Source organism: Loxodonta africana, chromosome 1 (assembly GCF_030014295.1).
Source record: "Loxodonta africana isolate mLoxAfr1 chromosome 1, mLoxAfr1.hap2, whole genome shotgun sequence".
NCBI classification, from domain to species: Eukaryota; Metazoa; Chordata; class Mammalia; order Proboscidea; family Elephantidae; genus Loxodonta; species Loxodonta africana.
This window is the reverse complement of record NC_087342.1, coordinates 228,171,857-228,198,177: the sequence shown is the minus strand read 5'-3', so window position 1 is coordinate 228,198,177 and position 26,321 is coordinate 228,171,857. Positions and strand designations below refer to the sequence as shown.

The following is a 26,321-nucleotide window of genomic DNA, read 5'->3' as shown; positions in this document are numbered from 1 at the left end:
GGCCTCAAAGATAGAGACGGTTTTTTAAACCTCTTTTAAATTCTCCATCATAAACTTAGTAACTTTCTAAGAAAACTAAGCTGGATATTTTCAGAAGACTTGATACAAAATAAGCTGCTGTCTCAGGGAACGTCTAGCTCAATTGGTGTAACACGGTTTAAACTATAAAGAATATGTTCTACATTCTACTTTGGTGAGTAGCGTCTGGGGTCTTAAAAGCCTGTGAGCAGCCATCTAGGATGCTGCACTGGTCTCAGCCCTTCCAGGGCAAGGAAGAACGAAGAAAACTAAAGATACAAGGGAAAGATTAGTCCAAAGGACTGATGGACCACAACTAGCATGGCCTCCATCAGACTGAGTCCAGGAAAACTAGGTGGTGCCCGGCTACCACCACTGGCTGCTCCGACAGGGATCACAATAGAGGGTCTTGGACAGAGCTGGAGAAAAACATAGAGCAAAATTCTAACTCAAAAAGACCAGACTTGCTGGCCTGACAGAGACTGGAGAAACCCTGAGAGTATGGCCCTCGGACACCATTTCAGCTCAGTAATGAGGCCATTCCTGAGGTTTACCCTTCAGCCAAAGACTGGACAGGCCCATGGAACAAAACAAGACAAAAGGGGTGCACTGGCCCTGGGGCAGGGACTGGAAGGCAGGAAGGGACAGGAAAGCTGGTAATAGGGAACCCAGGGTTGAGAAGGGAGTGTTGACATGTGGTGGGGTTGTTAACCAATGTCACAGAACAATGTGTGTGTTAACTGTTAGATGAGAAGCTAGTTTGTTCTGTAAACCTTCATCTAGAGTACAATTAAAAAAAAATTTAAAAATTAGCTACTAAAAAACTTACTGTGAAAGTAAGTGTGGCTGTTGCTATGATACTGAACAGGTTTCAGTGGAGCTTCTAGGCTCAGACAGACTAGGGAGAAAGGCCAGGCAATCTACTTCTGAAAATCCGCCAACGAAACCCTACGAACCACAATGTTCTGATCTGCAACTGGTCATCACAGGGATGGCGAAGGACCAGAAAGTTCTGTGGTGCGCGGGGTCACCATATAAACACAGTCGGCCCTCTGTGTCTGTGGGTTCCGCATCCACAGGTTCAATCAACTGTGGATTGAAAATATTTGAAGAAAAAAAAAAAAACAACTCCTTTTTCTTGACATTACTTCCTAAACAATATAACAACTATTTACATAGCATTTACATGCACTAGGTATTATAAGTAATCTAGAGATGACTTAAAGTATATGGGAGGCTGTGCATAGGCTATATGCAAATACTATGCCATATTATGTGAGGGACTTGAACATTCTTGGATTTCGGTATCCGTGGGGGTCCTGGAGCCAATACCCCTCGGATACTGAGGAAGGACTGTGCAGCGCTCTGTTAATTCATGAATATGTTTAAATTGCATACCAATGGGCTGAATAGTTGAAGATAATAAGAATTCATTTTTTAATTTTTTTAAGTATAATAACAGGAGTTATGGTTATGCATTCTTTTTAAGTCTTTGTTTTTGGAAATCTATACTGAACTATTTACCATAAAATAATGTAATGTCTTGAATTTGCTTCAAAATAATGAGGGGAAGGGAAAATTGGGGGGGTTAAGAGAAAACACAATTGGCTGGAGTTGATAACTGTCAAGGCTGGTGATGGTACATAGGAGGCCCACTGTACTGTTCTCCTTTTGTCTGTTTGAAATTTTTATAAGTTAAAATAAAAAATACCACATCGTGCCAAACTGTCCAGATAATACCTTAACTCACAGGTATAGTTTTTAAGCACAAATTATACGAAATCCCAGTAATATATTTCATACCAAAAAAAGTCACTTAATGGAAGAACCAGGGAAAGAATAAAGATTCATTAAATCTCAAAATTCAAAGCCACAACGATGCCATTGCTGCTAAGCCCGTGAGAACATTCTGACCCAATTCTTGGTGTTCCAGCTGCTTTCTAACACCACTGTTCTCAAAACTGCTGAGGCTTCAGGACGTTTATACCGTAAGAAACTGCTCTAGCAAGCAGGGGTTCCATTTAGAAGAGGAATGCAGTCAGTGCTAATTGGCTATAATTCTTTGTATATCTGCCTGGAACCTGGCAGTCTAGAAGTATTTTACTTGTTACTGGGTGAACGCCAAGTCAATAAAAGGATGGCCATATTGCCAATCTACCTTACCCAAAGCAGTCAATAGTTTGACAGTTTATATCTGTTTGTTGTTGCTGTTGTTAGGCGCCATCAAGTCAATTCTGACTCACAGTAACTCCACGTGACAGAGGAGGACTGCCCCATAGGGTCTCCTTGGCTGTAATCTTTGTGGAAGCAGATCACCAGATCTTTCTCCCAAGGAGCTGTTGGGTGAGTCTGAACCACTGTACCCGTTGTGACATCAGGGCTCCTTGGTCATATGTATTTACTTTCACTATATCCAGGAAACATGATCTAAACATGTCTTTCATACAGAATCTCAAATTCAGTATGCTACCAATCTTTATTTCACATAAAAATTCTTTCAGCTGACTTATCTTGGATCTCATATAAACAAAGGATAATCTGTCAATCTTTTGTCACGTTCTCATTAATTGGATTAAATGGAGCAAAGGATTTTCTTGTGTGGTTTTAATCAGATGTAATCAATCGCCCTTTAAGAGGGGATAAAATAAGACTTAAGTCCAATGTCAAAGGAAGCAGAGCATCACCTCCTCACAGTTAGCTTTAGCCAATAAAGGCAAGCTCAACTCTTAAAAAAAAAAAAAAAAAACCCTGTTGAAAACCCTCCAATGAATGGATGGTTCCCTGGCTCTCATTACTGAATATTTTGATCAAAGGTTCCGTAGAAGAATCCTGATCAGAAAGGGGAATACGCAGAAGAGAATTTCATATTTCATGGACTCCAGACTTTGCAGAAGCAGGGATTTTTTTTTATTATTATTCAATGCTGTATTGCTAATGCCTCAACAGATTCTGGTCATAGTAGGCGCTCAACAAACTCACTGAACGAACAAAACAACATTAGGTTCTACTATTGTGAGGATCCAATGAGATTTGCTCTCTGTGAACTTAGTAAACGGGTTTGCTAAAAAACACAGTGGTGTTATATCATGGATTTTTTAACAGTGTCAATGTGCTTTTTAATCTCATTCTTTTGTCCTCTATGCCTCTAACATCTTTGCCTTGTTTTTATCTAGTTCTGATGTAGGAAAGGTAATTAACGAGACATACTGAAGCAATGGCAAAAAGAATCAAATTCACATAGCCAGATACCCAGATTTGGGAAAATGGTTAACTTAAAATTCCAGGTAAATTAAGGGCACAAAGGATGAAAAGCTTATCACCTCCACAAGGGCGGTGAGAGCTGGAGAGAAGAACCTTCACTCTGGTTCCAGAACCCCAAGGAAAAAGCAAAATTAACAGAAGAAAACAACAGCTCTTCATTGCACTGGGACAGAAAGTAACTGAGCTCTGCAGAGATGTGTGCCTCACTACAGCCTGGAACAGGAGCCCTGGTGGCACAGTGCTTAAGAGCTACAGCTGCTAAGCAAAAAGTCAGCAGTTCAAATACACCAGCTGCTCCCTGGAAACCCTATGGGGCAATTCTACTCTGTCCTATGGGGTCACTATGAGTCGGAATCAACTCTATGGCTATGGGTTTGGTTTGGTTTTTTTCTAACATGGAACAAGGAGCCCTGGTAGCACAGTGGTTATGCACTCGGCTACTAACCAAAAGGTCAGTGGTTCAAACCCACCAGCTGTTCCTCGGGAGAAAGATGTGGCAGTCAGCTTCTGTAAATATTACAGCCTGGGAAACCCTACAGGACACAGCTACCCTGACCTATAGTGTCTCTTGTGAGTCGAGACTGACTCGCTGGCAACGGCTTTGGTTTTTTTTAAAGCATGGAACAAGGAGCCCTGGTGGCATGATGGTTAAGCGCTGGGCTGCTAACCTAAAGGCTGGAGGTTTGAACCTACCAGTGGCTCCGTAGGACAAAAGACCTGGTGACCTGCTCCTATAAAGATTACCGTCTTCGAAACTTTATGGGACAGTTCTACACTGTCAGAGAGAGTCACTACAACTCAACAGCACAGAACAATAACCAGCAAAATGACTCCCATGTCCTCAGGTGAAGCATGTAAGTGGTGGGGAGGACTCCAGGAGCTGAAGGGTTCACACTAAAAGAACAAGCAGCACCTTGGGCCTGGGTTATGTGGAGAGGTGACTGGAGTTAAGATGAGGTTCCCCAATACACCTCAAGTCATGGCATTATATAAATATCCCTACCCTCAAATTAGACTTAACCTTGGGGAAGAGGAAGAGAACTCTGAACTAAGATTCTAGTTCCACTTTCCCAGCAGGATGGGGACATAATTTACTTTAAATTACTACATAAAAATCAAGTTCTGCTTTTTTGCCCACCTGGGTTGTGGAATCCACACTGTAACTACTTTTGACAGTAGTAATCAATGTTCTAAGTAACTTCCCAAAGTAATGTAGCTAGTATTGGCAATGGGATCTGAATCTCTATGCTGTACCACGATGACAGCATTGAAATACATAAACTTTACATAATCAGGTAAAACTGATTTATTCATTTGTTTCATCTCTAATAGATAACAACAAAAACTTGTCTTTTCTTCTAAGTATAAAATAAATTGGAAACCCAAACACTAATTAGGAAAATGGGCTACCCTGAACTGAGGAATGCCAATGACCTCAAAATTAATCCATTACATGCATACATCACCCACAAACAAGAGTTATACAAAAGTACAACTCACTGAGAAATACTTAATGCCAAAAAATTACTATAATGTCATTACAGTTTTTAAATGAATCTATATTTTATTGGTAACTATATATACTGACCAAACCAAAGACACAAAAGAAAATACTAGCCCAAAGGGCTAAAAGACCACATGAACCACAGACTTCACCAGCCTGAGACCAGAAGAACTAGACGGTACCCAGCTACCACCAAAAACTGCCCTGACGGGGATCACAACAGAGAGTCCCGGAAGCCAGGAGAAAAACGTGGAAAAGAATTCAAATTCATGTAAAAAGACCAGACTTAATGGTCTAGCAGAAACCGGAGGAACCCCCGAAACTATGGCCCCAGACACTCTGCTAACCTAGAGATGAAATCATTCCTGAGGTTCACTTTTCAGACAAAGATTAGACAAGCCTATAAAACAATTGGCATAGTGGTTAAGAGCTATAGCTGCTAACCAAAAGGTTGACAGTTCGAATCCACCAGCTGCTCCTTGGAAACTTTACTGGGCAGTTGCACTCTGTCCTATAGGGTTGCTATGAGTTGGAACTGACTTGACAGTAATGGGTTTGGTTTTTTTTTTTTAATATAAAACAAAAAATAACACACTTGAAGAACATGCTTCCTAGTTCCATCAAATATGCAAGACCAAATGGGCAGCTCCTGTCCAAAAACAGGACAAGAAGGCAGGCAAGGGCAGGAACTGGACAAATGGACACAGGGAACCCGGGGTAGAAAGGTGGAGTGTGCTGTCACACTGTGGGGATTGCAACCAATGTCACAAAACAATATGTGCATAAATTTTTGAATGAGAAATTAACTTGAGCTGTAAACTTTTACCTAAAGCACAATAAAAATAAACTACAAGTCTGAAAACAGAAGAGTCTGTAAGCAATGTTTGCTTATTTAGATTTAAAGGTTTCCTGAGAGCTCACTAACTGGTAATCGCCAATCTAGAATACACTTTACGTATTGCAAAGCAGGTATATAAAACGCTCCAACCATTTTCACTAAACTGGCCGGTTGGAAATCAAAAGGAGCCAAATTAGTTCTAACCATTCCAAGACACTATGTCCACTGTAAAAGCCTAAGAGCAAGCCATGCCACGGACGCATGCTATTTGCATAACCTATGCAAAAGTGGCTTAGCTGGACCAGTCCCAGATAAAATTTTAGATCACAACTAGGGAGACTGGAAATTTACTCCTTCCTTGCAATGACTTTCTGTCTGGTAAGGTCGGTCACTGTTATAAAGAACTCTTTGAGACCTCAGACTAAAAGTGTCCTAATTTACTAGATGCCACTCCCTAATCTACTCACGTATCTACGTGATCATCTCCTGCATTATATGATTGACGTATGTCAAAAAGCCAAAACCAAAGCTAGTGCTGTCGAGCCGATTCTGACTCCTAGCGACCCTACAGGACAGAGTAGAGCTGTCCCATAGAGTTTCTAAGGAGCGCCTGGCAGATCTGAACTGCCGACCTTTAGGTTAGCAACCATAGCACTTAACCACTACGCCACCAGGGTTTCCTAATGTATGTCAGAGTATTTAGTTAGCATTTATTTTTATGTAAGATTTTCAAACTGTGACTTGTTTACTGACATAAATTCATTTTACTCTTAAGTTTCCACTGATAGTGAATGGGATGAAAATAAACCAGAGGATTCTCTTACCAGCTCCAAATACTGTGTCATCGCTGTATACCTCATCTACTCCTGCCCTGGCAACTACAATACCTGACTGCAGGTATTAAAGGTCTGTCCCCCTGACTAGACTATACAATTCTTTGAGATTAGGAAAATGTACGTAATTGTTCACTTACAAAATTTACAAATCCTAGAGAGATTGTTGAATGAATGGGGGAAAAAAAACTTGCTTTTGATTTTTTGGTAGCAATGTAGCATATGTAACATTTCCTGTAAATACTCCTTGGTGTAGGAGCCCTGGTGGCACAGTAGTTATGGGCCTGGTTGCTAACCAAAAGGTCAGCAGTTCGAATCCACTAGCTGCTCCTTGGAAAGCCTATGGGGCAGTTCCGTTCTGTCTTATAGGGTCGTTATGAGTTGGAACTGACTCGATGGCAATGGGTTTTTGGTATTTGTTGTTGTTGTTAGGTGATGTCGAGTCGGTTCCAACTCACAGCGACCCCACGCACAACAGAATGAAACACTGCCCGGTCCTGCGCCATCCTTACAATCATTGTTATGCTTGAGCTCATTGTTAAAGCCACTGTGTCAATCCACCTCTTTGGGGGTCCTCCTCTTTTCCGCTAACCCTGTACTCTGCCATGCATGATGTCCTTCTCCAGGGACTCATCCCTCTTGACAACATGTCCAAAGTATGTAAGACGCAGTCTCGCCATCCTTGCTTCTAAGGAGCATTCTGGTTGTACTTCTCCTAAGACAGATTTGTTCATTCTTTTGGCAGTCCATGGTACATTCAATATTCTTCGCCAACACCACAATTCAAAGGCATCAGTTCTTCTTCTGTCTTCCTTATTCATTGTTCAGCTTTCACATGCACATGGTATTTATATATAATAATATGCTAATGTTAACCAGAGAGTAAAAATCAAATATATATTCCCTCAGTAACTAAGAGCACATGCTGTTTATAGATCGAACAGAAAGACTCTAAATAGTGTACATAAATGCCACCAACAACTGTGTAATCTGCTGCACTTTTCCTATTCAGACACACATTCTTACTGAGACTGTAAAAGCAAACAAACAAAAACCAAGCCCACTGCCATCAAATCCGACTTACAGTGACCCTACAGGACAGAGCATAACTGCTCCACTGGGTTTCCAAGGCTGTAAATCTTTACAGAAGCAGACCGCCTCATCTCTCTCCCATGCAGCAGCTGGTCGGTTCGAACCACCGACCTTTGGGTTAGTAGCCAAGCACTTTAACCACCAGGCCACCAGTACGGACACTGTATAGGCAAGCTATATTGGGGCAGCCTCCCAATCATGAAGCTATTTTCTACAGCACACCCTTGCCTTAAGGCACATATGGGTCTTAGGCCCAATCAATTTTAATTACTCAGAGGTAGATTTTTAAAATTTTATTGTAGGTGAAAACACCCACATCAAAAATGCAAAACAGAGAGGCGGGGCTAAGATGGCAGAGTAGTCAGACCCTTCTGGTGATCCCTCTTATAATAAAGACCCTAAAAAACAAGTGAAACGAGTATATTTATGACAAGCTAGGAGCCCTGAACATCAAAGGCAAAGATGGAGAACAGGCTGAGGGGCAGATGGAGGGAGAGAAGGTTCAGAAGTGGAGAGGAGTCGCTGGACCTGAATCGCCGGGAGCCCTCAGGCACCATTCCCGGGAGCGGCTGCAGCAGGCTGGTGGTAGCATTCCGGGCTGCAGTTTCTTCAGGGAGAGACACCCAGCCGCACAGCCTACTCACACCTCTGGAACCAAAGAACGGCATTCTTCGCAAAATCTGAGTACTTGCGTATATTTTACCTCACCCCCAGCCCCTAAGCCAGCTTCAGTCGCGAGAGACACCCAGCTGCACAGCCTACTCACACGTCTGGAACCAAAGAACTACTCACACGTCTGGAACCAAAGAACGGCACTCTCTGCAAAAGCTAAGTACTTGCGTATATTCTACCTCGCCCCCAGGCCCCGAGTCAGCTTCAGTGGCTGTCAATTTCCCTGGGCCTGAAATAGGGCCTGCTGAGCGCCTGGAGCCATTCTCCCGGCCTTGGAGAAGGAATAAATTCACAATTGGGGGAAAAGATAATCTGCCAGCTCCACTAACCTGGGGAGCTCTGGACAGATGCGGCTCCTGCCCAGACATAAACGGTCCATGGACTTTGAGTACCTTTCCCCCCTGCATGGACCTGTGTAGGCCCATTTCAGGAGAATAGGCCCTTGTTGGCCGACTACAACTGTTTCAGCTGTGCGGTGGAGGAGTGTGCTGTCTCACTGGGGGGAGAGCAACTAGGAGTATACAGCAAGGTGTATATAAGTTTTTGTATGAGACTGACTTGATTTGTAAACTTTCACTTACCAAGCACAACAAAAATTTTAAAAAATGCAAAACATGCTCCCATTTAACAATTCTATACATATTGTTAAGTGACACTGGTTACATTCTTCACATTGCATCAACAGTCTTGTTATTTCTGCTCTGGTTGTTTTACCTGTATTAATTTAGACTCACTGCCCGCTAAACTTCTCATCTAAGCTTTACCGTTCCTGTAGTCCCTCTGGTCTCATAAAGATATATTTATTTTTTTAAGTATAATACTTAACGGTGACATTCTTTACTTTTTGAGCTAAACTGTTTTTTGTTTAAAGATGACTTCAGGGGACAGTTTCATTTCAAGGTTTGAAGATTTATCTCAGGGCAATCTGACTCATGAGTCAGAAACAACTCAACAGCAAGGGGTTTGGTTTTTTTGTTTTTTCAGGGCAATAGTCTCGGGGATTCCTCCAGTCTCAGGGATCCAGTAAATCTGGATTCTTTGGGAAACTGAACTTCCATTCCACGTTTTTTTCCCTATCAGAATGCACCTATTGTGTCTCAGATTGAAACATCTGGTAATGGTAACCGGGCACCACCCAGTTCTTGTCTTGTGTTAAAGGGAGCAGTTTTCATGGAGGCTATTAGCCCTGTAGTCCAGTTGCTTCTCTGATTCTTGGGTTTCCTTCTTTCTCAGAGGCAGATTTTTCTAGTTCAGAGACTGTATCCATTATTTTCTCCGGCTTTTACAAACCTTTGGCATTTTATTACTTTGAGGCTTTTACGTTGGCAAATAGGAAAGCTGAAGTTGATGAAAATCAAAATTATCAAAATTAGGTATTGTTATATACCAGTAAAAATGGTGTGGCTGGGGCTTCAGACCTCTGATTTCACAAGGAGGAGGAAGAATCAACATCAATAGCCCACGGCCGATTCCTATGAGGCAGAGGTCATACATGCTTCTACCTTTTTACCAACTCTGAAGACACCAATCGTCCACCTCATGGCATTCTCTACTGCTCTGCTGAGTCAGTAATCCACTGCAGTGGCCACAATGAACTCATGGCAATACGATTATGAGGTTTATTAGGGAAGTGACAGGTTACAGTTCAGGTCCAGGAACTCTCAGAACACACTTCTTCCATCAGGACTGCCTCTTCTCAGCTATCCCTCCGGTGTGCCTCTCTCTGGCCCTCGGCCTCGTCCCTCCTCAGGCAAGGTTACAAAGCTCTTTCACCTCTGCTAGTAAGTGCTCAGAGGCACTCCACTCTGCTGGTAAGCCTCCGCCTGAAGGAGCTCGGCTCTGGTTCCGTGGGCAGGCAGACCTGGCTCCACCAGGTGCCCAGAGGCACCCTACTCTGCCAGCAAGCCTCCCGCCAGAAGGCACTCAGCCTTCCTGCTCTGTGGGCTGGGAAGCCCATCACACCATCTCCTGCTGGTCTCTAATTCACCACACCGCAATACCACTCTCAAGACCAGCTGCAGCCGACTCAACTCCGACTCAAGGCAACCCCCTGTGTGTCAGAGTAGAGCTCTGTCCCGCAGGTTTTCAATGACTGATTTTTCAGAAGTAGATCGCCAGGCCTTCCTTCCAAGGCACCTCTGGTGGACTCAAACTTCCAACCTCTCAGCTAGCAGCCAAGCACATTAACCATTTACACAAACATCACGGATTATCTAATTACAAAAGAATCCTAACACAGGATTCTTTTATATAGCAACCCCCCCCCACCCCAGTGAATTAAAAATTGTTCTCATTTACAACCATTTTAGGAACATGTTATACAAAGCAAAGAAATCTGGATGGCTTCCTGTGAACTACAATGATACACAAAATTGTATGGTATTGTTTCCGGCCAACTAAAACACAACTGGAAAGTCACCGTCATGTTACCACCGTAATAAGCCGAGGCTCAGCATCTTACACCATTTCATACACAATACAAACCACCAATCGACAGAGCACAGAGAGCACCACGAGTTGACAAGAAACGAAGCAGCTTTTATCTGAGAATAACAATCTTTTGCTTTTCAGCATCCTGTGAGGCCAGTTAGATAGAAGGCGCCTTTTCAGGCAAGAAGTGTTTATTCACTCTGGAGGGCACGCGAGAGCAGCTCCCCCATTTTACGGTCTCACAGGCTCTGGGACCCACCAAGGACAGAACCCAGGCTGTTACTTTTGTACTTCCGTTTTCCCATCCTCCACAGCAGTGGTTCTCAAAGCCCGGTCCCTGGGCCAGCAGCAACCGCAACATCTTGAAAACCTGTAGAAATGCGTATTTTCAGCCCCCACCCCAAGCCTACTGAATTATCACATATAAAATATTGAGGCACTTTAAAAATAGTCCAATTTTTTCTCTCTTTTAAATGGAAACTTACCACCATTGCCATAATCTTTCTTCATAGCAAGATTCTTACTGAGTCAGGAAGTAGGGGGTTTGGTGAGAAAAAGAAAAGGCAGAGATGTTTTTTCTTATCAAAAAAAGGGAATGAGTTTTCCAAGGGGAGAACTTTGCTTTGGACGTTACGGTAGTAAAACTAGAATGGAAGTAGCTTTAAATGTTACCGGGATTTTAAAACTCTCTCCACATTTTCTGGATGCAATCCTGGTGTTAAATGACGAAGACGGATCAATCTAAGGTAACCAACAACTCAGTAGCCTAAAGGCTCCATCATCCACTTTCTAAAAATACTGATTTTCTAAGGGTTTTCTGTGGTTCTTGTTTTGAGTTTTCTGCTTTGGTTTGTGTTGTTTTTTTGTTACAAAGACAATGAATCTGCTTTACTGGTCATGGTAATCACCACCCCCTCAACCCCCCAGCCCCCCCACTCCCCGCTGCTGTCAATTCCGACTCATAGTGACCCTACAGGGCAGAGCGGAACTGCCCCACAGGGTTTCCGAGGAGTGCCTGGTGGACTCCAACTGCTGACCTTTTTGTTAACAACTGTAGCTCTTAACCACTGCACCACCAGAGTTATGGGAATCATGGGACAAAGTAAATCTGACATATCAACAAAAAGACTACAAAACCTTCATAATATTCAACTCTCTCTAAAATCTTAGCACTGAGGGGCTAAGTTATGAAGATGGGGAAAAGACAAGCACGATGGGAGCTTCTGCCAATCCACAAAGGGTCGGCTGCTCTGTCTCCTCTGGGTCCTGAGGGAAGGCATACAGAGACGCAGAGAAAATTACAAGTGTATCTACAAAGCAGCAATTGTTAAGACTTTCAGGTTCGGTGCCGGCTATTCAAGAAATTTTTAGTTAAATAATTTTTTTTTTTTAAGATTTAAAAAGCATATATATTTTCTCCTTTGGAGGATGTGAGAAAACACAGCGTTTACGAAAACCAAGTAATATTTTAAGTTCCTCTTTGTAGTCCTGTACTCATAAGCAGCTTTTCTATGAAAGTGTCATTTACTATTTTATCAGCACTGGGTAAAAACATTTTTTTTCAGTTTACTGTAATTTAAAACAAATGAACAGAAGGTGAATAGGTCTGGGGATCTGCTTTAGAGGCCTGGTTAAAGATAATAAGCTTTTAAATTAAAAAAGTAAACTTCCATTTCTGTCCTCATTATAACAGCAAAAAATAATTCATTACTGAAAATCTTGAGAATACAAACCAAGCTAAAAGATTTTTTTAAAAGTCCCTAAGTGCGGCCACCATGAGGAAGTGACTACTATTAATACACTCATCTACATATTCAAGCCCTCTTCCGTGAATTTGCATTAGAAAACACATTTAAACTCCCATTTAAGTGGTACATTTTAAATAGCTCATTAATATTTGACTGTCAGCCCTCTTAGGGGAAGATCCAAGTCTTGTCATCCTTACTTCCGGCATAAGAGAGGCACATGGTAGCTACTGAAATGCCTGCTGACTGAATATTTGGGATCCTACAACACAAAGTCTGGGTTTGAAGACTGTCCAGTTGTTAATACTTACACTATGTAAGTTTTTGTTTTTGTTTTTTAAGTGACTGGTATGATAGAATAAGGATTCTTATTGTCGCTAGCTTATGTCAAGCCCTTGACTCATGGTGACCCCATGCACAGCAGAAGTGTTGTGCTCCATAGGGTTTTCACTGGCTGACTGTTAGAAGCAGATGGGCCTTTCTTCCTAGTCTGTCTTAGCCCGGAAGCTCCACTGAAACCTGTCGAGCATCACAGCTGCGTGTAAGCCTCCACCAATGAAAGGGTGGTGGCTGTGCCTGAGGTGCACTGGCCGGGAATTGAACCCAGGTATTCTGCATAGAAGGCAAGCATTCTACCACTGAACTACCACTGCCCCTAAATAAGGATTAAAACTCACCTAATGAATAAACAAAAAAAGCAGACATTTCAAGAACCACCTCTTTTTGAAGCCTTGCTGACTTCAGAAGTTGAGCCAGGCGCCCCTCCTTGTGCTCCCATGGAAACCTTGCATTCCACCGTGATGCTGTACAATTGTGGTAACATGCTCTCTGAGGGCAAGAACAGGTCTTTCTCTGTGAGCAGCCATCTAGGATACTCACTGGTCTCACCCCTTCGGGAGCAAGGAAGAATGAAGATAACTAAAGACACAAGGGAAAGATTAGTCCAAAGGACTAATGGACCACATCTACCACGGCCTCCACTAGACTGAGACCAGTACAACTAGATGGTGCCCAGCTACCACCACTGACTGCTCTGACAGGGATCACAACAGAGGGTCCTGGACAGAGCTGGAGAAAAATGTAGAACAAAATTCTAACTCAAAAAGAATGACCAGACTTGCCAGCCTGACAAAGACTGGAGAAACCCCAAGAGTACGGTCCCCAAACACCCTTTCAGCTCAGTAATGAAGTCACTCGTGAGGGTCACCCTTCAGCCAAAGATTGGACAGGCCCATAAAATAAAATGAGACGAAAGGGGCACGCCAGCCCTGGGGCAGGGATTAGGAGGCAGGAGGGAACAGGAAAGCTAGTAATAGGGAACCCAGGGTTGAAGAGTGTTGACATGTCGTGGGATTGTTAAACAATGTCACAGAACAATGTGTGTACTGACTGTTTAATGAGACACTAGTTTGTTCTGTAAACTTTCATCTAAGATACAATAAAAAAAATTATAAAAGAAAAAAAAACAAAACGAAACAGGTATTTCATGTTGATAGCCCAACATCTAGCAGAGGACCTGGCACTAAGCTCAATCGCAGTTCAAATGAATCAGTCAGGGAACGGTAATGGGTAAGAGAAACCGGAAGTTGCAGAAGGTATGGAAGAATGATCACATGTCTCTTCAGCATAATGAACCACAAGCCCATGATTTTTGAATATTGCCTCTGCAGGTAATTAGAGTATATGACCTGGTTTTCACAGGCCTCAAATAGCTTAGAAAAACTGAGTCACACTGAATAGCATCCTTAAGCACTATATTTACAGTTTCTAAAAATTAATAGGAAAGGCTAAATCTATCATGTTTTCAAATAGTCAAAAGAAAAAAAAAATAGAAGAAATACCACCTGAAAATTTGCTATATTGAAATTCTTAGAGGAAGAAATGCTCACAGTGTGTGATTTTGCCTGCTTGACTGAGGATCTGGTTTCAATTAAAATTCTTAACAACTTTGCTTTTTTTCTACCTTTCTCCCCCCAAAGAAGAGCTGAACACTCTGCGTGCACACAGTTCATTCCTTTCACTTTATAATCTGTTACAAAGAGGCTCTGACTTGGATTTTATTCTAGCAATATGGCAGACCAGTGCCCTGGAGCACTCCACCAGACCAAAACAGGTAAGCACTAAATAAAATATTACAAGCAAAAAATAAACACCTTTTAAAACACATTGCTGAGTTAAAGAATCTGAAGAGATCATAAAGGAAGTGAAAACAGAGCCTTAGAGGAAAATATGTGCTGAGACAGGATTTCACCCTAGGAGTCTCCTCCAAACTATGGAGACCCGAGTGTGTGCTCTGAAGGCTGTATGGGAGGGTGGGCAGAAGGAAAGGCAGATGAAGACTCCTGTAAAAAGCTAGAAGCTGGGACCCCAAGGGTTAGGCCTTCCAGGGTAAGAGTAAAGGACAAAAAAAATCTGTTGTTTTTATCACCGGGGCAGAATAGGGGAAGTGCGGGAAATCTGCCCTGAGATCTGAGGTCCATATTTATGGCTACCCGGTTTGGCTGGAAAAACATTAAGCCAGGAATTAAAGTTACAGTGGCCCCAAGTATGGCATAGTCCCAGGAATCTGGTATAAGCAAACATAAATCCTCCCTGGAAGAACACAACTTTAACCAAGGCATCAGACTTCCCTCAAATGCGGTTCCAAGGAAAACAAGAAACTCAGAAAAAAAAAAAACAAAATCACAAGAAAGCAAGGCATCGTGAGTGAGAATGAACAGAAATAGATGTCTGAATCACGCCTGCAAAGACTTCTAATGTGAGAATTATCAGACACAAAATCATAAAATGAATGTTTAATATGCTCAAATAAAAGACGTTTAAAAATGTTAGCAAGGAACAAGAGACTATAAAGAATAACCAAGCTGACTGAAATAGAGACAAATACAATTTGTACAAATAGAAGATGATTGAAATTAAAAAATTAAATGGTTGAGATGGCAAATGTTTTATCACGTATATTTTACCACAATATAAAAAAATTAAATGAATAGATTAAACAAATGATTAGGCTTAAATGAAGAAAGAATAGTGAACTGAAGGTTAGAGCTAAAGAAATTATACAGACCGTAGCACGATGAAAACATGAAAGTTTGCGAGATCCGGTATTAAATATCTGTTGGACCTTTTCATGCTAACTGGTGTTCCAAAAAATGAAAATGTGGAGGAGGCAATAATCATGAGATAATAATGGCTGAGAACTTCCCAGAACTGTACTCTCTAGTATAGCAGCCATTAGCTACATGTGGCTATTTAAATTAAAAACACAGCCCTGCAGCTGCACTGGCCACACTTTAAGCTCTTTTTAGCCACCTGATTGGACTGCACAGATGTAGAACGTGTCCATCATCACAGAAAGTTCTGTTGGACTGTACTGTCTTAGAACTGTTAAAATACCAGTCCTCAGATGCAAGATAAATTCCAAGGTGTGTAAATAAAATTCACATATAGGCACATTATAGTGAAACTGTAAAACACCGAAGACACAGAAGTGGTCTTACAAACAGCCAGAGAGAAGAGTCAGACTACCTACATAGAAACAATACACAGATGGCTGGGTTCTTAATGGTACCTTGAAAAGCCAGTAAAAAATGGGGATATTTATCTTTAATGTGCTGAAAGAAAATACTGTCTACCTAGAACTTTATACCCACAAAACTATCTCCCACAAAACTATCTTTCAAAAATAAGGACAAAATACATTTTCACACATAAGAGATTTACAACTAACAAATCTTCCCAAATGGACATTCCAAAGAATGTATTTAGACATAAAGAAAATTATCCTAGAAAAGACTGAAATGTAAAAAAGAATAGTAAGCAAAGTTACAATAAAATGTGACTGAATCTGAATAATGACCTTATGAAAATAAAAGTAATGTCTAGTTGGTGGTGGAAAAGACAGAACTAAAATACTGGGCAATAACTACCTGTCTTGGGGGAAATGATTAGAGTTAAGTGGCTTAAGCTCTTTTTGTCACTCAGGAGAAGGGTGAAGATATTGAGTAATTTTGTACATTAACTGAGAAATATGAACAAACATATTTACGATAACCACTGGAAAAAAGACATATAGCAAAAACCTTCCTAGCAAGTGGGGGAGGAGGACAGGGCAGGGAAAAGGGTGAAATAAGAGAAAGGGGGAAAAACCCTCACTTAATCCATTATATAGGAAACCCTGGTGGCATAGTGCTCAAGTGCTATAGCTGCTAACCAAAGGGTTGGCAGTTCAAATCCACCAGGCGCTCCTTGGAAACTTTACTGGGCAGCTCTACTCTGTCCTATAGGGTCGCTATGAGTTGGAATCGACTCGACAGCACTGGGTTTGGTTTTTTGGTTTAATCCATTATATGGTAGACAGAAATCAAATATATCAGTAAACAGAAGAAGCAGACTAAACCGTCCAGCTACAAAGCAAAGATCTCCAGACTGACTAAAAAGGTAAAATCCAGCTACAGGCTTTTACATGCCAGGCAAACATTACCCAAGAGAAAGCTAGTGAAACTAACACCATTAACATTAGACAAAACAGTCTTTAAGGAAAAATGTATTGCTAGATAATTACTAGAGATAGAGATGGTCATGTCATAATGATAAAAACTTCAATTCACCTGACAGATATACTAATTCTAAACTTAGAGAAAATATAAAAATCTATCATTTTAACATCTTCATCAGTTCTTGAAAGATGGAGTGTACAAAAGAAATCAGTAACGATACAGATTTGAACAACATAATTAAAAAGTTCAATTTAATGACTGTATACAGAATACTCCTCCCCCATCCCCAACCAATTAAAGAACTTAGTACGTTCTTTTTATTCACAGGTGGAACATTTATTAAAACTGACTATATGCTAGGTATAAAGCTAGCCTCAGTAAATTTCTGGTACAATACTGGTATCAATGAGATTCCCTGATTGCAGTGCAGTTAAGTTAGAAGTCATTAACAGAAAAATAACACTTGTAACAACTCATGGGTTAAAGATAATTCTTTAAGGTCTCAGAAGTATGAGACTTGTTTCAATTACCTTAAAACATAAGAACCAATTTCTTATATAATTAGTAAAAATAAATTATTATCTTTTAAAAGTATTGCTAATACCTAAGCTGTAGACAGATATTTTGCATTGTGTAGGAAACCCTGGTGGCATAGTGGTTAAGTGCTACAGCTGCTACCCAAAAGGTCAGCAGTTTGAATCCACCAGGCGCTCCTTGGGAACTCTACGGGGCAGTTCTACTCTGTCCCATAGGGTCACTATGAGTCAGAATCGACTCATAGGCAATGGGTTTGGGGTTTTTTTGGTACGTGTATTTCTTTAAAAACGTTTGGTGAAATGCCTAGTTAAAAGAGCAAAAGCATACAAGTGGAGATTAGGAATTTTAAGCTCAAAAAAAAAAAAATTTTTTTTTTTTTTATTTCACTGGAATATCTTCTGCTCTTTCAAACTGAAGAAGGAACCAAGTCAAGAAAATTCAATATTCGTTCATGTAATAACTCTTTAGGAAGAGCCTCCTCTGTGCCAGTCACTAAGGATACAAAGGTGAGCAAACACAAACACAGTCCCCCAGCCTCCTGGGGCTTATGGTGTCTTAAAGGAGACAGCCATTGCTCACAGAAACAAAGGTAAAATGGCAGTCATGACAAGGTCTACAATGTGAGGGAGAGGTATGAATGGACCCTGTCACAGTGGTCAGGGAGATCAGGAAAGGCTTTCCCAAAGACAAGATGCTCTGAGCTAAGACCTGCTATGCAAAGAGAAGGAGGGAGGAGCTGGAGGAGAGGACAGAGAAAAAGCATTACAGGAAAATAGGAACAACATACACGAAGTTACAAAGTTTTAAGCAGACAATTAAAGTAAAACTATAATTTTCAGATGGTCAATATAAAAACAGGGTGCAGCAGAAAAGCTGCAAAATATTTATGCTTTCTAATCTTGTCTGACATACAAAAATTTCAGTCTTGGAAGAAATACAACCAGGATGCTCCTTAGAAGCGAGGATGGCAAGACTTCCTCTTGCTTACTTTGGACACATCACCCAGAAAGGCCAATCACTAGAAAAGGACGTCCTGACACAACAGCTGTAACAGCAGATTCAAACACACTAAGGGTCACGAAGATGGTACAGGACCAGGCAATGCTTTGTCCTGTCACACACAAGGTCACCATGAGCTGGAGCCAACTCAAAGGCAGCCAGCAACAACCGATCTACTCTTCTTTAATAACAAAAACCAGTTCATCTTTCTTGTTGTTGTCAGCTGTCATTGAGCCAACCCGACTCACGATGGCCCCGTGTAGAAGAGAACGGAACACTCCCCAGCCCTGTGCCATCCCCATGGCTGGCTGCGGACTAGACTGTTGCTTTCCACAGGGTTTTCGCTGGATGATTTTTGGAAGTAGATGGCCAGGCCTTTTTTTCTGTCTTAGTCTGGGAACTCCGTAAAATCTGTTTAGCATCATAGCAACATGTGAGCCTCCACTGACAGCCGGGTGGTGGCCATCCACGACCAGGAATTGGACCGGGTATCCAGCAAGGAAGGTGAGTGTCCACCACTGAACCACCACTGCCCTGTTCATCTTTCTACTGTCACAGTTTTTCTCTTCGACTCGATGGAACTGGGTCTGGGTATACAAATACTGTACAGATATTCCATTTATTAAAAACCCAAACCAAACCCATTACCATCGAGTCGATTCTGACTCAGAGCGACCCTATAGGACAGAACAGAACTGCCCCATAGAGTTTCCAAGGAGCACCTGGTGGATTTGGACTGCTGTCCTTTTGGTTAACAGCCATAGCACTTAACTACTATGCCACCAGAATTTCCATTTTATTTATTAAGACAATACGAAATTGAATGATTAGCATTTCCCATCCTGTTTAAAAAGAAATCAAAACCAACTTTAATCCTTAAGACCTTCAGAAAGATACTCTATTCTTTTCTTCAGAGAAATAGGTTTTGCTCAGGAGGCACTATAAAGCATGCTTTCTTAAGTGTTCCCTCAATTCTGTATCACGGAACAGTCCTGAGAAGTTCACTCATTTCCTACCAGTATTTGCAACACTCTACACCCACTTAACTCAATCAGACAAGCTGCAAAACACACATGCAAGATTAAGGTACTTTGGGTACTGAAGCTGGAAGGAAAAGTAAAAAAATTTTTTTAAAAAGTCACCAGGAACTCCTAATTTAAAAAAAGGGGGACAGGCGGGCTACAGAATTTTGTTATAATGATTATTCCTAAAGTGACTACGTAAACATTAAAGCATCCAAGTTGGTTACCAGAGGTTAACTCTGACACAGAAACTACAGTGAAATTATATAGATACGGATTAAGTTCCATTAACTATTTTGCTCAGGTCCCTGTTGGCATATACAGCGCGTGCGCGCGCACACACACACACACACATATTTCTTAATTTCTTTCCCAAGACTTGGTCATTTAAATGAAACTTAAACTTATCATATGACTGTGTCAAAATATAACCTCGACAGCAATGGGTTATGGGTTAAGGCTTCTAGCAGAAGTCAGGACTAAAACAGACTCATGTTAGCCTTTCAGTGAATTTTTAAATGAGACATGACTGGACTCGGAGTTGTAGGCCAATACTCTACGGAGTAAGGATTCAAAGCAAAGAAGTAAAAAAAGAGCAAACAATCCCTTTAAGATGTGCAGTTACTGATGAGTTTTCTTTAGCTGTGAAGAATGGACCAGTTAAAGTTTCTCTTCTAAAATGTCTTTTTTTCTACTGTGAACGTACCGATGGAATCATGAGAGTTCAAAAGTAATGGTATCTTCAAGAAAGCATGTAAGAACAAGACATTGTATCTGAAAAGAACTAAAACAATTCTCTGGGAAATTAAAAAGGAAACCAATACGACCTAAAATGTTCAGACACTGAATTTATTCCTCATTACTCGATGCCTGTAGCCAGAACCTGCGTGCCAAATGAGCCTAACATTAAAAGTTCACTGTCGTTACGTACTAAGCACATTCTTCCTCTTTCCCAATTAAAGAAGCAAAAAATAAACTATTCCCAAGTAGGGAAAGGTGGGGGCAGGGGCCAACATCCGCAACATCACTCACTGGGAACAACTGAAAAATGGTACTTTGGTTTGACATAAGAATCACCAGGAAGTAGGAAAATCAGAAACTGAGGAAGGGTTCTCTTTTAATAAGTGCCTTTCCTTTCAGGCCTGGAGTGTATACCTTTGCTCTAGTTTTTCTTCAAATGGAAATGTCTGTCACAACACAAACATGTAAATGATAGTGATTAGAAAGGTAAAAGAAAGGAACGGCCCGGAGTTACTGGAATGTGCCTTCTGAGTAGTGGAGATAACAAAGTAGGAAGTGCCAATACATGCTTTAAGGCTCTTATTTAGTAAGCAGACATTCAATTCAAGTTTAGTAAAAGATCCAATGTCCTTTTTAATTATATGAAAAAATTAAGTTCAGGCTTAACCATCAAAACAAACAAAAGAAAATCAAGTTTAACTATTTCGAATCATTTTGTATACCTGCACTACTTGCTAAGCTATATCCCACTTTGAAAAAAGTCCATGTGCTTCTGTTCTGCCTCCCAGCTCACTACACAGAGCCTGGGGTCTTAAAAGCTTGCAAGTGGCCATCCAAAGTACAATTGGTCTCCATTCGCTGGAGCAAGAGGAAAAAGAATGAGAGCCAGGAATAGAGGGGGAAATCGAATGTGAGGCTAAATGCCTCCATGAACAACTGTGCCCTTTGCCATGAGACCAAAAGAACTGGATGGTGCCTGGCTACCACTACTGAATGTTTTAATCAAAGATTCTATAGAAGATACAAGGGAAAGATTAGTCCAAAGGACTAATGGACCACATCTACCACGGCCTCCACCAGACTGAGTCCAGCACAACTAGATGGTGCCCGGCTACCACCACTGACTGCTCTGACAAGGATCACAATAGAGGGTCCTGGACAGAGCTGGAGAAAAATGTAGAACAAGATTCTAACTCAATAAGAAAGACCAGACTTGCTGGCCTGACAGAGACTGGAGAAACCCTGAGAGTATGGCTCCCGAACCCCCTTTCCGCTCAGTAATGAAGTCACTCCTGAGGTTCACCCTTCAGCCAAAGACTGGACAGGCCCATAAAATAAAGCGAGACTAGGGGCACACCAGCCCAGGGCCAGGAGGCAGGAGGGAACAGGAAAGCTGGTAATAGGGAACCCAAGGTTGAGAAGGGAGAGTGCTGACATGTCATGGGGTTGTTAACCAATGTCATAAAGCAATGTATATTAAAAAAAAAACCTGTTTAATGAGAAACTAGTTTGTTCTGTAAACCTTCATCTAAAGTACAATTAAAAATTAAAAAAAAAAAAAAGATTCTATAGAAGAATCCTGATCAAAAGGGGGGAAATGCAGACAGAATTTCATGTTCATGGAATCCAGCTTTTCTGGAGCCACGGCAGTTGGATGAAGCCTTGAAACTATTGTACTGAGATAATCTTTAAACCGTAAACCAAAAATATCCCCTGACATCTTCTCAAAACCATAGTTCAGCTTAAGTAAAGAATGTCTGCTTGGAGCACTGAGTGTTTTAAGATTTATCTACATGGGATCAAATTGACAATAGTTACTTGAAAGATTGGATAAGAGACTTAGACGTGAGTGTCTGTGTTAATGAGGGAGGAACAATTCGATAAAGGAGAATGAGAATGGTTGCACAACTAAAAGAATATAATCAATGTTACTGAATTGTACATGTAGAAATTGTTGAATTGGTATGTTTTGCTGTGTATATTCTCTACAAGAAAAACAATTTTTTTTAAAAAAGTACATGTAACATGCCTCAGTAGATACGTCAGAGTGGAAAATACCACAACGCTATGATCACGTGTAAGGATGCAAGATGAGTGTATAATGGGATGTGTAACTGGTGATTTCTGGAATGTTTGGCAACATACCTCAAAATCTAATTTCCTGAGAAATTCTTAAGCTTTGTTTTCAAAAAGGTCAACAAAAAATTAGTATGTGTTAAGCAAGTGGGGCAAGTTCTATCCCATCTAATAAAACCCAATAATATATTAGCAAGAAGGTAATAATTTCAGTTACATCAGGCAACAGGTTACCTGGAGATGAACATACACACTAAGAAGAATTCAGAGTGCAAAATTTAACAGCCTGAAATGAAATAAGACAATTCTCACCTTTCAAAGAAATTTCAAGTTTCTAATCACTTTTCTAAGTAACCCTCTCCCAAAAACAAAAGCCAAACAAACAAAAATTAAGGTTTTCACTGTTCCAAAAGTAGGTTATAGATTTCAAACCAGACAGAAAAAGGGTGCTGATGTTTATGAAGGTCATACTACAGTGACTATTTGCAAAAGTAAATCCAAGCCCCAAACCGTATCACATTATCAACAGCACACTGAACCAGGCGCCGCCTATCTATTCCAAGTCCTCATGCAGCGACAGTGGCTTTACCTGTTAATATTTTACATCAAGTATCTACTGAAAACGCCCCAGGAAAAGGGAACTGGGGAGTGTGGCTTTTGCTGACTCTGGGAGCAAAAGGTGACTGCTAATTTCACAAATAGACTAAAACACGCAAACGAACCCTCCTGACCAATTCCCTAGTCAAAGTTCCACCATGTAGCTCGGGCGTGGGCCTTTTTTCAAGCAAACACGTCACTGAAAGCACAGTCATTTCCCTCTTTATATTTTATTCATGCTGGAAATACCGTTCAACCTGAAAATGTAGCAAAACAAGAAAAATAAAAAGAGAAACGAAGTCGATGCGCGGAGCGTTTAACTGCAATTAAATGAACGCAACGCTCCCGGGTGGCTTGGCCGTCCACCAGCCCTGCTCGGCGGCCCGGGCTCGGGGACCCCAACCCGCCCTGGCCCCACGGGCCCCGCACTAGGTAGCGGCGGCTAGGGCGCGCCCCTCGGGCTCCCGCCTCCAAAACACAGCACCGCGGAGAAGGGGGCGCCCGGGAACCACCCCAACTCTGCAAAGGGGCCGTCCGCATGGGAAACTTCCGAGCTGCGGCAACTTTCCCTCCAGGTTTCAGGTGCAAACTTTGCACAGGGCACCGTGCGAGGCGTCCCATCCGGCCAGGCCCCCCTCGTCCCGGGGTCCCCCGTCCTGGGGGCCCGCCCGCGCCCCTTCCACGCCTGGAGCGGGCCTCGAGCGCCCTCGGTGCGAACGACCCCGTCACTGCCCGCCCTGCGCGACCGAGCCCCGGCGGGGCCCGGCCCCCCTCAGAGGACGCGGCGCGGCTCCTCAGCCTCCCGGGCGGCGACCCTCCTGTGCTCCGGGCGCCGAGCGGCGGCCAGGCCTGCGCCGCGCGCCCCTCACCTTGGTGGCCATGGCGGGCGGGCCTCCCGGCCCGGGACGGCCGGCTCCTCTCCCGCTCCGCGGCTGGTCGGGCCGCGCGGGCCAGCGAGGACGGCGGCGGCTCCGCCTGGGCCCGACTCTCTGCGCTCAGGCCCCGCCGCGTCGCGCTCGGAGACTCCAGCCGCCGGCCACTCCTCCGGTCCCTGAACCGCCCGGCTCGGCCCCCGCCCCTGCCGGCGAGGCCGCCCATTGACCGCGGCGCGGCGCACAGGCCGGCGGAAGCGCGCCCGGGCCTCGGCGGCCGGCCTCCGCGCCCACTCTCCGCCCCGCCCGGCCCCTCGCACAGCCTCGACCGCTGCCGCCGCCTGGCGTCTTTTGTCCCAACGCCCGAGGGCCGCTGCCCGGAGGGGTCGGGGCCGGCGACACGGGTCACGGAGCCAGGCGGCCGCGAATTAAACGTTCCAACACAGTGGAGACATGCTTGTGTGTCGACCCTAATCCCACGTAGACGCTGCGCTCCGGGGACTTAGATTTACGTGCGGGGTGCAGGAGTGTGGCCCTAATCACTATACACGTCCCGGGCAGGGTATGGGCCACTCAATCGGGGACTTTGTCTGTGTCGGGAGGGTTGTGGGGTCGGTTGTGCTCGGGACAAAGTAACTGAGGGCCAAATCAACAGCCAGGAAGGAGAGGCGCAATGGCTTCCTGGGAGGACCCGTCTTTCCTGAAGGAGGTTCTGCCTCAGCCTGGAGTTTTACCGCGGGCTGGAATCTCGACTAGAGCTTCTGGGCCGGGACTCTCGGGGCTTGCATTCTGAGGCGTCTCATTAACCTCTTTCATGACTCTTGATAAATTAAAATGTCTCAGGGCCCCAGAGGTTTTGGGGAAGACAACAGGTCATCAGAAGTGGAAATAAAAGGTCTAAAATTTTTCTTTTTTGTAAAACTTTTTCTTCAGAGTTGTATGTATGGATTTTATTAATAAATGGATGACTTGAGCAGCCAAATTTTCACTCAAGTACAGAACTCATGACGAAAATATATCTTGGTTGGTATAATAATCTAGTACATTTTGTTTTTATTATCAGTGATATATGTTAGAAGAGTCATCCATCAAGTCAGTTTTATTAAGCTAGGGAAGTGGTATTTACAGTTAAAGTCACATTTGTGTCCTCTCGAACATCTCTGAAGATTTCACTTAATTATATTAAATAAAGTGTTTTTCTTAATAAACACCAAAAATGCATTGCCATCGAGTCGATTCCGATTCATAGTGACCCTGCAGGACACAGTAGAACTGCACTATATAGAGTTTCCAAGGAGCGACTGGTGGATTCAAACTGCCATCCTTTTTGGTTAGCAGCGGAACTCTTAACCACTGCGCCAGCAGGGCCCCTCGAGGTATATAGCACTACAGAATTTCATGTGAAATTTGTGTTTGCTGAGCTCATGGCCAAAGTTAGAGTCATCATCATATTCATAAATAGTTGTCTTTATAAGTAAAAGGAAAGCCAAAGACATATTCACTGACAGCCTACTTGCTTTTTTTTTGTAGTTTTTACATGCGTTTATCTCATTTAATCCTTGTAAGGAACCTTTGGGAAAGCCGTTATTGTTCACTGTTTACAGGTATGAAGAAATCAAGCCTAAATGAAATAACTTGCCTGGTTTGGCAATACTGCTCAGCAGTCAGAACTGGAAATGTCCATAACCTTGAAGTCAGCAGTTCTAGGAATTTATCCTCTTGTCAGACTTGCACAAGTGAGGAAAGATGATCCTTAAAGCATTGTTCTGTAATAATCCCAACCAGACAGCAGCCAATATGTTTGTTAATAGGACTGCCTCAGTCAATACGGTATATCCATACAAATGAAATGCAAGGCAGCCCACGAGAAAATGGTAATATTTTAAGAGGTATTAGTACTGGTGAAAAGAACGTTATGTATAGTACAATCCATTTGTGTAAAAAATAGGTAGATATGTTGTATATGCCTAGACAATTTCTGTAAAGATTCACGGGATGCTATTTTCAGAGTTTTTGACCAAGGATATGTATTATTTTAACTATTTAAAAAAAAAACATGAATTCATATTTTAATAAACAAAAAACTAAATAATGACTAAGAGCATGTACCAGTATGTGACGATGTCAGGATCTGAACTCAGGTAATACTATAAGTAAGGTGTTCATCATATTCTTTTAAATTTGAGTATAGCTTCCTATACTCAAATTTAAAACACACGCTTTAATAGGAAAGTCAGGGTCATACATGTGAAGATAGGCCTTTCAGCATGTTCAACTGGGAACTTCTGGGCAACTAGCCATCCTGGGCGCCTAGAACCAAGAAAGCAAGAAGTCCAATCTTTTCCCACTTGAACATTTTCTGTAGCCCTGGCTTCAATCTTAGGAGTAATGATGGAGACACCACACTCAGGATGACTGATGCAGACCAATCAAAATATTTAAATAAAAACGAAATCGCTACCGATATCATTGAAGTAGTAAACACACCATGGCATTGTTTTAGAGGACTCAGAAGTCATGGATGTCATTCACCTCAGCTTCAGGTGAACTTGATCTCCAACTCCATCTCACACCACCTTCCAGAG

The 26,321-nt window shown here is 42.4% G+C and overlaps 1 protein-coding gene and 1 non-coding gene across 2 annotated transcripts in view; both read right to left on the bottom strand.

The window, feature by feature from the left end:
* SNX9 (sorting nexin 9) overlaps positions 1–23,860 on the bottom strand; it is a 116,153-nt gene extending 92,293 nt beyond the window's left edge. Inside the window, exon 1 of the mRNA XM_010598835.3 lies at positions 23,734–23,860. Within this exon, the coding sequence (XP_010597137.1) occupies positions 23,734–23,745 (12 nt within the window). The 5' untranslated portion in view covers positions 23,746–23,860. The remainder of the gene's footprint in view (positions 1–23,733) is intronic.
* TRNAR-UCU (transfer RNA arginine (anticodon UCU)) lies at positions 12,976–13,046 on the bottom strand. Its single transcript has one exon. It is a non-coding gene; the product is annotated as a tRNA-Arg (tRNA).
* Positions 23,861–26,321: the final 2,461 nt, after the last annotated feature.